We start from the raw sequence: 12,641 nt of genomic DNA, 5'->3' as shown, positions 1-12,641 counted from the left end.
CACAATTAAATAACAGAATTTCAACCAAATATTTTTATTTTTCTATTCAATTTTTTTTTTAATTTAAATGGATCGTTTAATTATAAAAATATTTAAAAATTGTAAAATTATTTTTTAATCATTTCTAATATTAAAAAGTTATAATTTTTTTTATAGAAAAAAATTGAAACACGACTAATTATTCATAATTTTCTTCCGACGCAAATGATACTTTTTTTTAAAATACGAATAATGAATATACCCACTAAGATATTGTTAATTTTCTTTTGATAATCTCTAATTACATTTAAAAAAAAGTCTTAGAAAGATTTCACCTAAATCCGTTTAAACCACGTTCCACGAAGTGGTGATTGTTATAAGTGTGAGATCACCTTCAATGGTTTCATGAGCCGTACTCCGGCTCTCATACGCGCATACAACCATACTCGTTGTTCGACTGGTGCACACTGTGCTCTAACGATCGTTCACAGTTCGCGATAAATCGCCGTCGTTAACGCAACGAGGGTTCCATACATTTTATTTCCGTGTCAGCGAGCTCGTGCCCGCGAAAAAGCGCGGCAAGGGCCGAAAGATTTATGCCGAACGATGCTAATCGAAGAATCAAGCGCAACAGTGATTTAACGCGAGAGACCGGTAATTTAGATCGAGGACCAGTTGAATCTACATTTAATTTTCCCAATTTTTTTTTGTCAGCATTGCGAAATTTATCATTCGATGAAATAAAATTTTTTTTCAAGCCCTGGGAAAAGTGGGTTAAATCCGTGTTGCGTCAAATCCTTAAACTGTATAAACGGATGAAAAATTCATAGTCGTTTATTTAGGAAATGCAAATGCGCATTAAACACACGGGTAAGATTGCCAAGCTCGCATGACTTTGAATCTCTCTGCGCGAGCAATATAATTACACGTGTCTCGATGGCTTTCTAAGAGGAGTGGATAACGTACAGGAGATGTCCAGATATATAGAGTCATTATAGTTTCCTTCGCGTTATAATTCATCGAGGATAAATATGATTAAATCAGGGCACCACGCAGCGTGATCATGGAGACCTGGAAAATAGTCAACACGTCTGCCAAGCCTGTAAACGACCGGAAATAAGCTTGCCTCGATGCCGTAATCACTCTTGCCATTATTCTTCTTCAAACCATATGCTTTATTATGGCAGACTATTCACGCTGACGGCTGCTCCAGCAAATGCGACGTTGTCCTCTCTCTCTCTCTCTCTCTTTATAATGACTTTTGGTCCTTTTTGGTTTAGAAATTGCATGAAAATTTTCAATCATTTTAATAATATTTATATACAAGTTGCATAATGCATCACACTTTGATAGCGCCTTGATCCACTTTGATGCACTATAGGTATGTATTACGTACTACTTTCAAGGCTCTACTAATAACGATAACATGTTGCTTACTTAAGTGTTATCCATTTAAAAAAATTTCCCATTTCCATTTTGATGCGTGGAAGCACGCAAACGATTTCACCAATATTCTAAGTAATTCCAAGTTTAACGAATTCGTGATACAGATGTGAATGATAATTAAATGAGCCCAAGTGCCATCCTGCAGCCTTACGAGCTGAAGAACGGCACATTTAATCGGCGTACGCGAGTAGCGCTAGTCATTTGCGTATATTTCCACTGTGCGTACCACTTTGGATTATCTTGCGTCACGAATCGTCACGACGACGAACGGGAACGTCAAATACGGTTAAAAAAAAATGAGGGGAAACGGGATGAGCAGCACGAGCTTCGAGTCGCGAGCCACTTATCTACACCGCCGATCACGACATTCCGCTCCGGTACTGCCGATTATCGCGATAATAATTAAGCGTAATTGGAACGCAGCCGGGCACGCGACCCTCGTCGCGTTCTCAAGCAGATGCGCTCCGTCTTTTCTGAGAGAGGCGCGATGCGAGGACGGTCATAAACGTCGTTCCTCGCGTTTTGCTTCAGGTGAGAGAGCCGCTGCAGGTGCGCGAACACATGCCGATCCCGAATAAGTGCAAAAAAAAAGAAGAAAGAAAGAAAGAGAAGAATCAAGAGGAAACAAAATAACAATGCGGAACTGAATCGACTTGGATATTTGGAGATAGAGCTTATCACGATTCCGATACGGTCGGGACAAATCGAGCCTAATTATCCGAAACGATCACAGATTCATCGGGCGCTTAGATTCGGCGACGGAGAGCGATCGTTAGCGATATGACCACAAAAGGTGATGGTTTAATGATGCGAATGATTTGAATGAACGTTGTAATCTTTGAAATTTTAATTACGAATACACGTCACGCTTTTGTCGCAGGCGTGACGGAACTCGAAAGATCAGAAAAACTGCGTCTCTTAGTAAAGTCGGAAAACACGAGTTCGGCATATGAATAAAATATCTTCAACATATTCTGGAAAACATCGAGCGCGCACGATTCTATTTGCAATTTGATCGTCGCGACATGCATATGAATGCATAAAACGATGTGATGCACGATCAATCCGGAACCATTTTCAAGCGATATCTGTTGCGCGTTTATCTAATGAAATATTATTAGCATTAAGTTATCTCGTAGCGATAATTTAATAATGAAAATAATATTGTGTGGGTATTTAAAAATGTATCAATTTGTATATTAAAATATTATTTCATTTCGAAAAAAATGCGCATTAAAATTTCTACCAGTGGAGTATTTTTACCAACAACTGTACCAATTGACGTGATTTTGTATATGCATGCAACGAGCAGAAATATGTGCAACATTAGAAAAATTATGGTGTTACATACACGTATGAATTCACATTATAATAAAGATACGTAATACAAAAGCAATTTATCTCTAAATTTAACTGTCGATTTCTAAATTTTCACATACTTTGTAAAATTAATGACATATAAATTATTTATATAATATAATATATAAATAACAGGAAGCTTATTCTTAAAACTTTGATCCTTAATATAAATCATCAAATATAAAACGTTTGTATTTTAAATTAAATGTTTAAATGTTTTTTTGTTTTAATTAGTTTTAGAGGAAGTATTATAAAATAGTTAAGTCATCTGATTAAACAGACTAGAGAAGAATAAACGCTGCCAATTTTAAGTGAGAACAGTAGAATAAATTTTTCTATCTTTTATATCGGTTTGTTGCGAAGAGAACGTATTTTCCTCGTGCATAGATATTCTTCTCGAAGTTTCAATAATTTCTTTCCCCAGAAAAAAATTTAATTATCAGATAGATCCCACGAGACAAACTGAATTAATTTGAAAATACGAGTCGATATCCGTTAATTTTCGCTATGAATGAGGGATCAACCGCGCTCTCGAGAGACAACTCGAAAGACGCACGCTTCGTTGTGCGATAGCAGTAATTAGTTCAATTTCTGCGTTTGCAAACGCGTTCACCTTCGAGTACTCCCGAGTACTTGACGAGCCGAGCGTAATTAAGCAATGGCAGCCACACAGAGGCGGAGAGGCGTGCACATATTTTGTCCTTCCGTCTTTGTTGCTCTAAACCAGATCCTCTTTCTCTCTCTCTCTCTCTCTCTCTCTCTCCCTGCCTCTCCCGCTTTTTCTACAGATTAACTTCCCCTCTAAATGCCTAAGCAATAAGTCACGAGCCCAGTTGCACTCCACTCGGCGCACATGCGAGACTGAGATCATCGACACTTATGGTTACAATACTTTCCCCCGTCGATGCCTTATCTCTCTCGTCTCGCAGCTTCCTTCCTTCTCTTCTCTTCTCCATGCGACTTCATCGGCTTCTATACTCCTCGCGCAATTTTTCGCGTACCTAAGCCGCGTATATTTCTCGTTCGCAACTACGAGAAAAAACACAGTAATGCGTAACATTGTTTTCGTCGGTTACTCGAACGCTACAAAGAACGTACTGTACCAAGAAAATGTACCGTGTCTCGCATAACTCGACGACGTCTTAAATCACAGCTGTGAGGAGTGCAGCTCGGTAAAAACAGGCAGAAAGTATATTGAAGTAGAGAGTATCGTAGCCGCGCGGAATCGATATGCATCTATCTTCAAGTAACATAAATTTTAATAACGCTATTCGGCACGTATGTTGCGGAATAATGTATTAGGTTCATTTAATTTAATTTTATTCCTATTTTAAAAATAGGATTTTTTCCTTCATGCTTGCATAAATAGAATGGTTTTGTTGAAGTTTTTAAAAATTTAGTTAGATATAGAAATGAAAATAATTATGTAGAACACTTAAACTTGAATGATTGCTAGAAGATGTCAAAACATTTTATCATAACATTTAAGCATCTTACATAATTATTTATATATTTTAAATCCGGTCCAGTTAAATTCAAATAACTAGCTAAATCTTTAAATACTTTAATAAAATCGTTCTTTCCACGATTAGATTTTGAAAATAATACTAAAATTACATTTTAAAGTTTCAATTTCTATTTGTTGAATGACCTTCAAATTCATAATTATTTTTGAATTATCTGTAAAAAGGTATAATTGAATTCTTTGCAAATCATCAATAATATTTAGCATTTGTAATTATAAATTAAATTATCGCGTTCATAGTATGTTCTTATTTAATAAAAAACCGCGTAAGCAACGTTCTACGTAGCTCGTGAACCGGGAGCATCGGTTGTTACAACAGGCTCAATTAATTATTCGTGCATCTGCTTCCTCGCGATAGCGCGAGAAGAGGCGTGGATCAGATGCGATCGTATGCGCGCGTATGTATACTCTTCGCAAGATATAAAAGTACCGGATCTCCAATAAAACCGTGCCGACGCGAGACGGCGAAGATGCAGCTGTAAGGCAGGAGCTTCGAGAGCTCGTCCTAAACACGAGCCGATTTCGCAGTGGCTTCTCTTCGAGCCGTAATAAAGCTCTCGCAAATAAGCCATTAAGTCTCACACAAGTATAAACATCATAAAATTCAAGCTCACGAAAAAGTGTCTACTAAAATCTAAAAGCATCTACAATTCTTTTACTATCAAGTAATCTTTAATAATAATTTTTTTTTTTTCATATTCTATACAAGAAGAAAGATAAAAGCGATCGAGTTTAATTTTTCCGATAATCTCAATTAATTTTACGTTTGTCAATTTCAACGATAATGTAGCTGAGACAGTCGAACCGGCTAATACAGGAGTGCATTACCCTCTTCGAAATAGTAATGATATTATATCGTTATTTCTGGCGTTCTGTTCCAACGTATAATAGGAAGTGCGAAAATAGACGCTGGATTTAATCGATTTTCTGTCTGTAGACCGCCGTCGCGCAATAATACTCGGTTTCACAAGGGAACACGCAAAATAATATTTCCTACCACGGTGACATAAAGCGCAATACAAACAATTGTGGTAATGCGTTTCCATGGCCATTCCATGGACCATTATTCATCATAGATATGATTGTTTCGAGCAAAATGAAAAAAAACTCAGGTGTATACTTCTCTGGAATGGGCATGGACGTCGTTTTTTTTTGTTTCGTAGAAATCCTCTCTTTAAACTCACCTGAAACAGAAAAGAAAAGGGACAGTTAATATTACGTTTTTAGTGTCAGGCTCGTTGCGCTAAGTTTTATGATGAATTAATTAAGAGCTCGCAGAAAAATATGGCCAGAAATTTTTGCTGCACTGATTATTTTTTATTATAAAATCTTGCGTTTTATAAATAAAGGTCTAATATTAAATATTGTTAATGTATACAATAAAGCGCCTAGCGAAACAAATAAAAATGTATTTTGGTAATTATATTTCTGACGTATCCTTTGTCACATACAATCGACATTATTTGCGCAAGCAATATTAAACATAAAAAAAAATTTTTTATACATTATGTGACTTTCATAGTTTATTCAATGTTTCATTGATTTAATGATTTATTCAAAAGAGCAATCGTTTCTTAGAGAAACAACATACTAACGACGTTTCATTAATTTACAAGAGCTTCAGCCAGGAGTGCATCAGTTACTAATTAAGTACCGACATGATGTGTTTCGCTGACGCCGTTCTTTATTCTTATTACATTTAGCTCATTCGAAGCAAATCGTGGTAACGGCGGTGCCACTTCTGGAGCGAAAAAAGGAGGCCATTCGGCCGTGATTATGCTTAAAACGAACCAAGTGTTAGAGCGAAAGACAGTGATAAATGAGAGGCTGGTAAGAAGTACACAGCGTGTCAAAAAACGTGATTCCTCGAGAAAGCGAGAGTGGCCCGAAAACGTCGGAAATTTAGTTTGTTAATACTTGTCTTGAGAGGCGTCAGCTTCTTACTTGGGACTTTCTTTCTTAGTTTCAGTCACACGTTCGTTTTCCTAAGGGTTTTACACTATTTATCGGATTATTGACGAAGATATCGCGCTTGTTAAAACATATGGGGAGAGAGAGAGAGAGAGAGAGAGAGAGAGAGAGAGAGAGAGAGAGGAAGAAAGAGGGAGAGAGAAGGGTTATACGGGATATACCGGATTAGTTGTCGGAGAACCCGGATCGAGTTCTAGGAGCGAAAGTGACTCGACGTTGCGAGAATTATCACACACGCATTAACGTATGCGTAGAAATGTTCTCCTTTTTGTGATTCGAAGAAACTGTGTTTGCCAAAGAAGAGAAAATAGTACGTTGGAAATTACGATGACTAATTTATGTAATATGAACATAGTATCTCGCCCGATTCTTTGTTGCATAAACACTAATGTTCGTTCGATGTTGATTTTCTATAATTCACAAAGTAAAATCGCAAATTTATCATTATCTTCTCGTTTCTAATGCACACCTCATGTCGATACACGTAATAACTAGTATTTTATAATATATGAAAAATGAAATAATATATTAATCAAGAGGCGCGGTCGCGTCTCGCGCCAATGTGCACGCGAAGCGAGAGAGACCGAGCCTCTTTATAGTACATACACCTAATTTTGTCAAAGTTATAAGGATCGAATCTCAGCAGTTACTTCAGTTATATATTTAGTTCAATGCATTAAACGCGTCGTGCGTAATTTAGCCAACCTCGCGATGCACATGACTAAGAGAATTCTCGAAGAGGAGGCGGGATGGTGGCCCTTATTGCCTAGTTGATTCAGAGGGACCGCTTTTGGCCCGACACCGCTTTAATTATGTATTTTGCCGCACAGAGGGGAAACGACATTTTCGAGAGCTACGGTCGCCATCACATGCGTGATTCATCGTTCATTTCCGCCGTTGTGTACGCCGACTATTTATTCGCCGGACCGGGTGATACGTGCAAGTGCACGCTCTATTTCTTATCGTCTCGTTTTCTATCGCATGACGCATGCACGTAAGGGCTACGCCTCCCTCCGAGGAGAAGCGGAACGGGCATATAAGTAAGGAGAAAGGCGTTTGACCGTAAGCTCCTGGCACAGCAGATAATATCGGTATAAGACTTTATTGCCGCCACCGTTACTTTTATTGCCGACCTTGTTGGCGGCACATGACGAATGCTCTGGCCAAACGTAACGTACGCGTACATTTAGTTTAGCGTGAAATAATTTATTATCATCATTCGTGGATGTGTCAGTCAACGAAAGGTTCAGGTCTCCAACGGAAGACGCTGCGCAGGTCGTTACTCCGCATCGGAATTGGAACATCGAATGGAACATCTGGAATAACGGAATTGCCCAGTAGCTTGTCAAAGGGTTTACTATTATCAGCAATCGGGACGCGGCTCTCGTCGCGCGAATTGCCTCAGGCTGTTAAGTGCGACTGGAGATGCGACGTCATAAGCGCGGAAGACAAAAACAAAATTAAATTCGTGATATCTCTCATAGCCATTTAATTGCGAATAAAAGCCGCGAGGCATCGGCAATCCCGCAGTTACGCGACCGTGAAGGGATCTAAGAAGGCTAAGTTTAACCGCCAGTTAATTAGTTTCGTAATTAATAGAAGCACGCGCGCTCGTTCCGCCGACGGATAAACGGACGGCGTGAAGTTGCAAGAATTGATAAATACGACTTTTCTCAAACGCGTGAAGATGCGACGATCCACTTTCCCGGCTGAACGCATCGTCGAGCCTTTCGCGAGGGAAAACCAGACGTAATTTAATAACGTTAATCTCGCTGTACGCGTGTATTATTCATCGCCGCTTTTCCGCTCACGCGTCGCTTTTCGCCGGATGTCCCAGTTTTGTAGCTGTTGCGCCTTTGTACGCTTGCATTCGCCGCGCAGCTTCATTCACGGATCCACGAGTCACGCATAATTTTTATCGTAAATTTTTCCTCGACCGAAGACATTGAGATTAACGTCGATAGCGTACAGCAGAAACATCGCAGCTTCCGCGGCTACGACAGCGGAAAGATAAACGTGCTAGTTGCAAATGTAACGTTACCTTTTTAATTGTGTTAGCTTGATAAAGGTGTTGTTAATATGATTCATCATCGATAAATAATTTAAATGGGGTTATCTTCCCTTGTAAAGGGGAAGATAACTTATAACATTTATATGTAATTTCTTATTATTTTCTGAGGGGCGACAGGCAATATTTCTTTTAAAAATGTCTATTAACAGTAAATTTTCCCCAAGGAGACGTTTGCAAGGATATGAGAAAAATTATTGACTTTGGGGCGGAAAGTCTGTAAATTACGCTGAAGGGAGAAGAATTTGAAATAAGCCTCCCCGAGAGCTAAGATGCTTGATGGAAAAAAAATAGCAAGAATAAAATATTAAAATTTTGTTGACGCGAATATAGCGCGCGTGAATTGAAAACGCAATTATAGCAAATGCATGTGTTCTTACGCATCTCTTTTAATCATTGCTTCAAACATGACGTCAACTTTCATTAAGAAACGAGGAAATTGTAATCGATTCACGAGTGTATTAACATAATGTAAAGTAACACTGTCAACAAACTAATTAACAGTAAAATTAAGAAAATCATTTTGTACTATATCGAGTTACAAGTAAAAATTTGATTAACGCTCGTATTTAAATTTGATTAAATTTCTAGTATTAATTGTTTGTATCATCGTTTCTTTTTTAATATTTATAATCGAAAGAATGATTCGCGATGGTTCTAAATAATTTTGGAAAAATTCGCGTTGTTTCTGACCCAGTAAATTTCCATTTAAGAGACTTCTCTCTCCAGCTAGGTGACATCGAAGGATCGGTTTCTAGTGGAACGGAGAAAAAGGAACAGGCAGGGTCGTTACTCTCGGCGGATGACGAGGCAGGAGTTCACGGGTCTTCGCCGGAGTGAACGTGACTCATCCGCGCGCCCTAAGGAGAGAACTAAGAACGTAGTGCGGAGGAAAGCAATGCTCTCTATGTCGAGGCTGGACTCGAGAGTACATCCGGACGCGAAAGTCGATTCACGCTCTTGGATTGCGGTAAGAACACGATCATGGCAAATCGAGTGCCTCGTTTCGTGCAGCATTCTCGGTATATCGCGAGGATTACTGTAAATGAAATGCACGTACCGGGTGTTTCCACACTTTGCGTTTCCACTACATAAGTTACGTGGATACCTTGACAAATCTGTATTTTATTCCAGTGTAATTCGTAATAAAAACTAATTACCCAAATATAAAAATTCCATTTTAGTAACTTATGTAATCGAACTTTGAATAAATTTTAATGCATGATTATAATAATAATTTTTGTTAATGTTGCGCCTGATCAAAGCAATAACGCGATATAGATCAACTTGGGCTGCTATTTCTGGGATTCAGTAGCGTCATCCTTCTAAATAAACTATTAAAGGGGGCACGTCGGATCTATTCGTAAATTATGCAGATGCAACGAGAAAGGGGAGTGGCTGATAGGATGCAGCGTTGCTCGGGTGGCGCTCGCACGTTCGCAAACGAGGTGCGACAAAGATCGAAAAAAGTTTAACTTTATGTAACGGCGGTGGGCCGCAGAGCTGCAGGAGGTGTCGGGACATTCATCTAGTCGTACCCGCGCCATAAAGTAGCTTTTAAAATGATCTGCAGGGAGATGGAAGGGCGACGCACGGTCGCGCTGTCACAAAAGGATACATTTTTGCGGATTAAGGACGCTCTTTATGCGCTCATTGTTCGCGAATCAGGCCCAGCCATCTCTCTGTGCGTGTACATAGGTGACGAAGGCAATTATGTAGGTCGCGCAACTCTTTTCCGTGCACGGAAATCCTAACAATGGGGGATGATCCTTATCGAGTAACGTAATTATGCAAATTAATATGGAGGCTCATTTCGAGGCGCAAATTTTTCAGGCAATCGCACGTGATTTGAAGCACACAAAGGTGTAAAACGTCACGTTTCTCACGTCTCGCGTATTGTGACAAGTAGCTTTTCAGAAGTTACAGAAATCACCAGTACAAATGTGTATTTTCGCAAATTTATGTTTCTTCCTTTTTTAATAAATAGATGAGATCAGATCTCTGATTATCAAATAGAAAATTATTGAAATACTTTGTCAAATTTATTAAAAGAACAATAAAAAAAATATATTTTATTTTTATTGGCGTTCTAATTTATTAAACATGTTTTTGCAATCAAACATTTTTTTAATTCTGATAATTTTGATAATTCTCAAATTTGGATTGAAAAATATATCAATTTTTATTCTTTTGGTGATTTATATAATATTGTACGATGACTTTACGGAAAGAATTATTTTGATAAAATACCTAAACATTTAGCTATAATAGATACACATCTTTTAATAATTTCGTTAAATCATCAAAATAATTTGGGAGGACGCTCAAGCATGAATAACGCTGCAAAACATTTTAATACTCTAGTAATCAGCTTGAGCGTCCGATATAATTATTTTAATGATCTAACCAAATTATTATCAGATCTGTATACAGCTAGAGTTTTAGATACTTTAGCAAAACCGTTCTTTCTCTCTAAAAAGTATCTTGTAATATCCTTTCAAGAAAGAATCTTTCTGGATGAATAGAGGAAATGCGCTTAATAATTAAATCAATTAAATGGCATATTTATTAGCCAGAATCTTTAGTAATGAAGAATCAGCGATATCTAGTCGGGCGAACGATATAATTAACTTGCAAATCGGCAAACGACGATTAATTCTGCTGCATTTGGCAGAAATGGAAATTATACGGTTTTGCCAAGGCGGAAACACTGGTCCCGTCGCAACTGGCTTCTGCGGTTTGCAATTCTCGCGACGAGATGAAACGTCGCGATGCGACGCTCTCGGGTGTGGAAAAGCAAACCGAACGATAACAGCGGCTGGCAAATTCAACCGCAAACTTAATTAACTATCGATGACAATGTTCGCGTACCGTTGCGAAAATTACGGATTCTCTCGTTGTTGAAGATTATACGAAATTTTTCACTAGTAGCAATAACTTTCTAACGGCATATCTTTCATGCGCAGTTTTGGCATGTTTGCCTTCTATTATGAGATTGTTGTCTATTAAAACAGAATTGCAGAGATTATTATCTATCTATTTAAAAAAAATTATTTTTTTTATAGAACTAGAAATTGCAAATTTCCTCAATTTTATTGTAGTCTGGAATATTCATAGTGATGTAATTTTTGTTTAAACAACGGTAAAAAAGATGTAAAAAAATAACTTTGGTCATAAATGTAATATCTTTAACAAAAAATGGAATTATGTTTTATATATCATAATATTGATGGCAAAATGGAATTGATTATAGAATCGCCGAATTGGTAATGTAATTAAATTAAAGTACTGTCACCAAAGAAATCATGTTGTTTCGTGCAATTGCAATTCACACGGTATTGCGTGTCGATTCGGAGGTCGTGATGACTCATGTGAAAAAAATTTACGACGCTATTGTGTAACGCGATGATCGCGAAAGTAGAAAGTACGACTCGTTGATTAATCACAATCGCGTGATTAATTGCGTTAATAAGTTACCGCACGCGCATCGCTAATCAGCTATTGTAATTAATCGGCGAGTTCGTTGCTCCACGCAAGCAGATTCACAATACATCCAGCATGGAGTATTAAACATGTTTTATTTTACATTAATTTAAGTTACATCATTTAAAATATGGCTCTTTGAAATCGAAATTAAAATAATAAGATTTACAAACTTATTGTAAAAAAATTATACATTGTTGATATATTCCCAACTATTTTCTTTGATTGAAAAAGTTCATTTATTAAGTCTAAACACGAAGAAATCTATCGTCCAAGTATGAAAATAAAAATAAATAAGAAATCGTGTGAAAAAGATTTTTCCCTACAATTGCGATTTTTACTTAATTTTTTAAATTTTTTCAAAGTCTGAATTATTAACGTAATGAATAATGACGTGATTACAAAGGCAACCATCGTTGACAAATTCAATGGATCAGAATCATTAACTAATTCCGTATCGCTATTGTGTCAAATTTCGTAACGCCTGCGGATTTTTTTTCTAGTGGACCGTGCTTCCTTTTCAATCAAGGCGACATGTAAATTTTACTGGTTTCACCCCCACACAATTTAACGCTCAATTCTGTGGCTAGCCTCGCAGTAAATTGCTATCTCAATTGATCGTGTCCTCGACAATGCATTTGTGCCGACCGTTACTTAATGACATCTGACTGCATTGTAGGACACGTGTATCGGGCACTTTTTCCGCGGAACTCATTGCGATCCGACGTACCCGTCACGCATTCGCCTGATGTTACTTCCGGCAGCTCCATTCAAACGCAAGGAAATGAAGTTTCGTGCCAATTATGCCGA

The 12,641-nt window shown here is 37.8% G+C and overlaps 2 protein-coding genes across 28 annotated transcripts in view; one reads left to right on the top strand and one right to left on the bottom strand.

The window, feature by feature from the left end:
- Nucleotides 1-12,641, bottom strand: part of LOC105201550 (ras GTPase-activating protein raskol) — a 312,586-nt gene that overhangs the window by 38,455 nt on the left and 261,490 nt on the right. The window lies entirely within an intron of this gene.
- The window catches only part of LOC105201574, a 269,202-nt gene that overhangs the window by 231,163 nt on the left and 25,398 nt on the right, over nucleotides 1-12,641 (top strand). For 6 of the 8 annotated variants that reach the window (XR_005576645.1, XM_039459155.1, XM_039459127.1 and 3 more), the window contains one exon: nucleotides 9,078-9,318. Coding sequence is in view for 6 of the 8 variants with exons in the window: in XM_039459155.1 (XP_039315089.1) it covers nucleotides 9,151-9,318 (168 nt within the window). In the remaining 2 variants the exon portion in view is untranslated. Of the gene's footprint in view, nucleotides 1-9,077; nucleotides 9,522-12,641 lie in introns of those variants that run through there. The other 2 variants (XM_039459286.1, XM_039459228.1) reach the window with 2 other exon arrangements.

This window comes from Solenopsis invicta, chromosome 1 (assembly GCF_016802725.1).
Source record: "Solenopsis invicta isolate M01_SB chromosome 1, UNIL_Sinv_3.0, whole genome shotgun sequence".
Taxonomy (NCBI): Eukaryota; Metazoa; Arthropoda; class Insecta; order Hymenoptera; family Formicidae; genus Solenopsis; species Solenopsis invicta.
Note: the sequence above shows the minus strand (reverse complement) of the source record. Positions and strands in the feature narration are given on the sequence as shown.